We start from the raw sequence: 2601 nt of genomic DNA, 5'->3' as shown, positions 1-2601 counted from the left end.
TACTATTTATACTATTTTTTTTAAACATACAAATTATCAATGAACTAGGTGCGATCGGATTACTACCCCATAAAGCCCTTGTCACCCCTAATCGGTGTGCCGTCGACGAATCTAGGCGGCTGCTTTTAAATAGCTGCTTGAGATAAGATAACCGCAAGCTGTAAATAGCGACGAACAATCAATTAAGCTGCTGCATACATACGAGTAGAGTAACTTTGCACATACCGTGAGTGCAGTTCTGTTCAGACGCTCTTCCAGTGAGCATGATTGTCGTGCTTTTTTCACTTATTGCGGCTGCTTCGGCCGCTGGATTCCTCGTTCTGCTCCCCGTGGTCGTTGGCAGTGGGTGTCTACTTGTTTTGCTGATCGTTTGGCTGTGGCAACTTCGACACTTCGGTCACTGGCGACGTCTGGGCGTCCCCTTTGTGCCGGCTGCCCCCTTTGTGGGGAATGTGTGGAACCTTTTGCGCGGAGCCTGCTGCTTTGGCGACCAGTTTCGCGAGTTGTACGAGAGTAGGGAGGCTGCCGGCCGCGCCTTCGTGGGAATCCACGTGCTGCACAACCATGCACTTCTTCTTCGAGATCCGGCCTTGATCAAGCGCATTATGGTAGAGGACTTTGCCCAGTTCTCGAGCCGCTTCGAGACGACAGACCCCACGCGTGACACTATGGGATCGCAGAACCTATTCTTCTCCAAATACGAGACTTGGCGCGAGACGCACAAGATCTTTGCGCCCTTCTTTGCGGCCGGAAAGGTGCGCCAGATGTACGGGCTTCTGGAGAACATTGGCCAGAAGCTCGAGGAGCACATGGAGCAGAAGCTCGGCGGCAGGGACAGCATGGAGCTGGAGGTCAAGCAGCTGTGCGCTCTCTTCACCACGGACATTATCGCATCCCTGGCCTTTGGCATAGAGGCGCACAGTCTGCAAAATCCGGAGGCAGAGTTCCGTCGCATGTGCATCGAGGTCAACGACCCCCGGCCGAAGCGCCTCTTGCATCTCTTCACAATGTTCTTCTTTCCGCGACTCTCGCACCGGGTTCGCACCCATCTTTACTCCGAAGAGTATGAGCGCTTCATGCGCCAGTCCATGGACTACGTGCTTTCCCAACGCGCGGAAAGTGGCGAGAAGCGCCACGATTTGATCGATATATTTCTGCAGCTGAAGCGTTCGGAGTCGGCGGAGAGCGTAATCCATCGGCCAGACTTCTTCGCAGCCCAGGCTGCTTTTCTGCTCTTGGCTGGCTTCGACACCTCGTCGTCCACCATAACCTTTGGCCTGTACGAGCTGGCCAAGAACACCGCGATCCAGAACCGCCTGCGCGCCGAGCTTCGCGCTGCCCTGCAGTCTAGCCAAGATCGGCAACTGAGCTGCGACACCGTCACCGGACTGGCATACCTGCGCCAGGTGGTTGATGAGGTCTTGCGCCTTTATCCGCCCACAGCTTTCCTGGACCGCTGCTGCAATTCCCGCACGGGCTACGATCTTGCGCCGTGGAACGGTGGATCGCCATTCAAACTGCGCGCAGGCACGCCTGTCTACATTTCAGTATTGGGACTCCATCGGGATGCGCAGTACTGGCCCCACCCGGAAGTCTTCGACCCGGAGCGCTTCTCGGCCGAGCAACGGCAACAGCAGCATCCCATGACGTATCTGCCCTTCGGCGCGGGACCAAGAGGTTGCATTGGCACTCTTTTGGGGCAGCTGGAGATCAAAGTCGGACTGCTGCACATCCTCAAGCACTTCCGGGTGGAGCTCTGCGAGAGGACCCTGCCGGAAATGCGGTTCGATCCCAAAGCCTTCGTCCTCACTGCTCATAATGGAGCCTACCTGCGTTTTGTTAAGAGTCCTCTTTGAATGGCATGCAGTAATGGTTAAGTTAAGTTTATACATTAATTTAAACATTTTTTAAAACATTTTTTTGGGTTGGATACTTGCTTTTGACAGGTTTGAGTTAAAGGGCTTATTAAGTGGGCTTTGAAAAATATGTAATATGTGCATTGTTTTCCTATATTATGTATTCTGGCAAGCATTTTGCAGTTACTTTTTAGCAGGTGCATTTTTAAATAATAGAACAATGAATTAATCAATTAAAGCCAATTCCAGTTGGCAAACTACCTGTACACGGGAAACAGATAGCTTACCAATGAATACAGCATTTGCATAATTGAAAAGGGGAATGTGGTAGTTGGAAATCAATCTGGCAATTAGTTCGTTACATATTCTCGGAAATGTATCTGGTTAATAAAGAAGTAATCCCCACTAAAGGCGACCCGGCCCGGCACCTCTGCCAGTCGAACAATTAAGCCATGCTCGTCCGAGACTGACTGTTCTGGATATCGGCTCCTGGTCGAGCATTAATTACACACAAATTGGAGCCTAAATGTTGGCTTAATGCGAGCTGATCTGTGCGACAACAAAGGAGCTGGCCCACTCCATGCCTCCTCCGAATCCCCGCCCTTCGAGGAGCCACCTGTTGCAAGAAGCTGGAGCTGGAGCTGCACAAGGCAGGTAACTCTGGTGCCTCACTAATCGCAAGTGTCTCGAGCACAGAGCTGCATGGATGCCACAACACTCGCTTCAAGCACTCGCCTCTGCCGTT

At 52.1% G+C, this 2601-nt stretch overlaps 1 protein-coding gene across 1 annotated transcript; it reads left to right on the top strand.

The window, feature by feature from the left end:
* The first annotated feature begins 208 nt into the window (after window positions 1-208).
* On the top strand, window positions 209-2122 carry LOC122625043 (probable cytochrome P450 6t1). The gene has a single exon (XM_043804887.1). The coding sequence runs from the start codon at window positions 264-266 to the stop codon at window positions 1854-1856; it is 1593 nt and encodes a 530-aa protein (XP_043660822.1). The 5' UTR covers window positions 209-263; the 3' UTR covers window positions 1857-2122.
* Window positions 2123-2601: the final 479 nt, after the last annotated feature.

The sequence above is a fragment of the Drosophila teissieri genome, chromosome X (assembly GCF_016746235.2).
Source record: "Drosophila teissieri strain GT53w chromosome X, Prin_Dtei_1.1, whole genome shotgun sequence".
In the NCBI taxonomy this organism is placed as follows: domain Eukaryota; kingdom Metazoa; phylum Arthropoda; class Insecta; order Diptera; family Drosophilidae; genus Drosophila; species Drosophila teissieri.
The sequence above is the reverse complement of the archived record's forward strand: the minus strand, read 5'-3'. Positions and strand labels throughout refer to the sequence as shown.

Coding starts and splice junctions, on each gene's coding strand:
- LOC122625043 (XM_043804887.1), top strand. CDS start 264: ATGATTGTCGTGCTTTTTTCACTTATTGCGGCTGCTTCGGCCGCTGGA.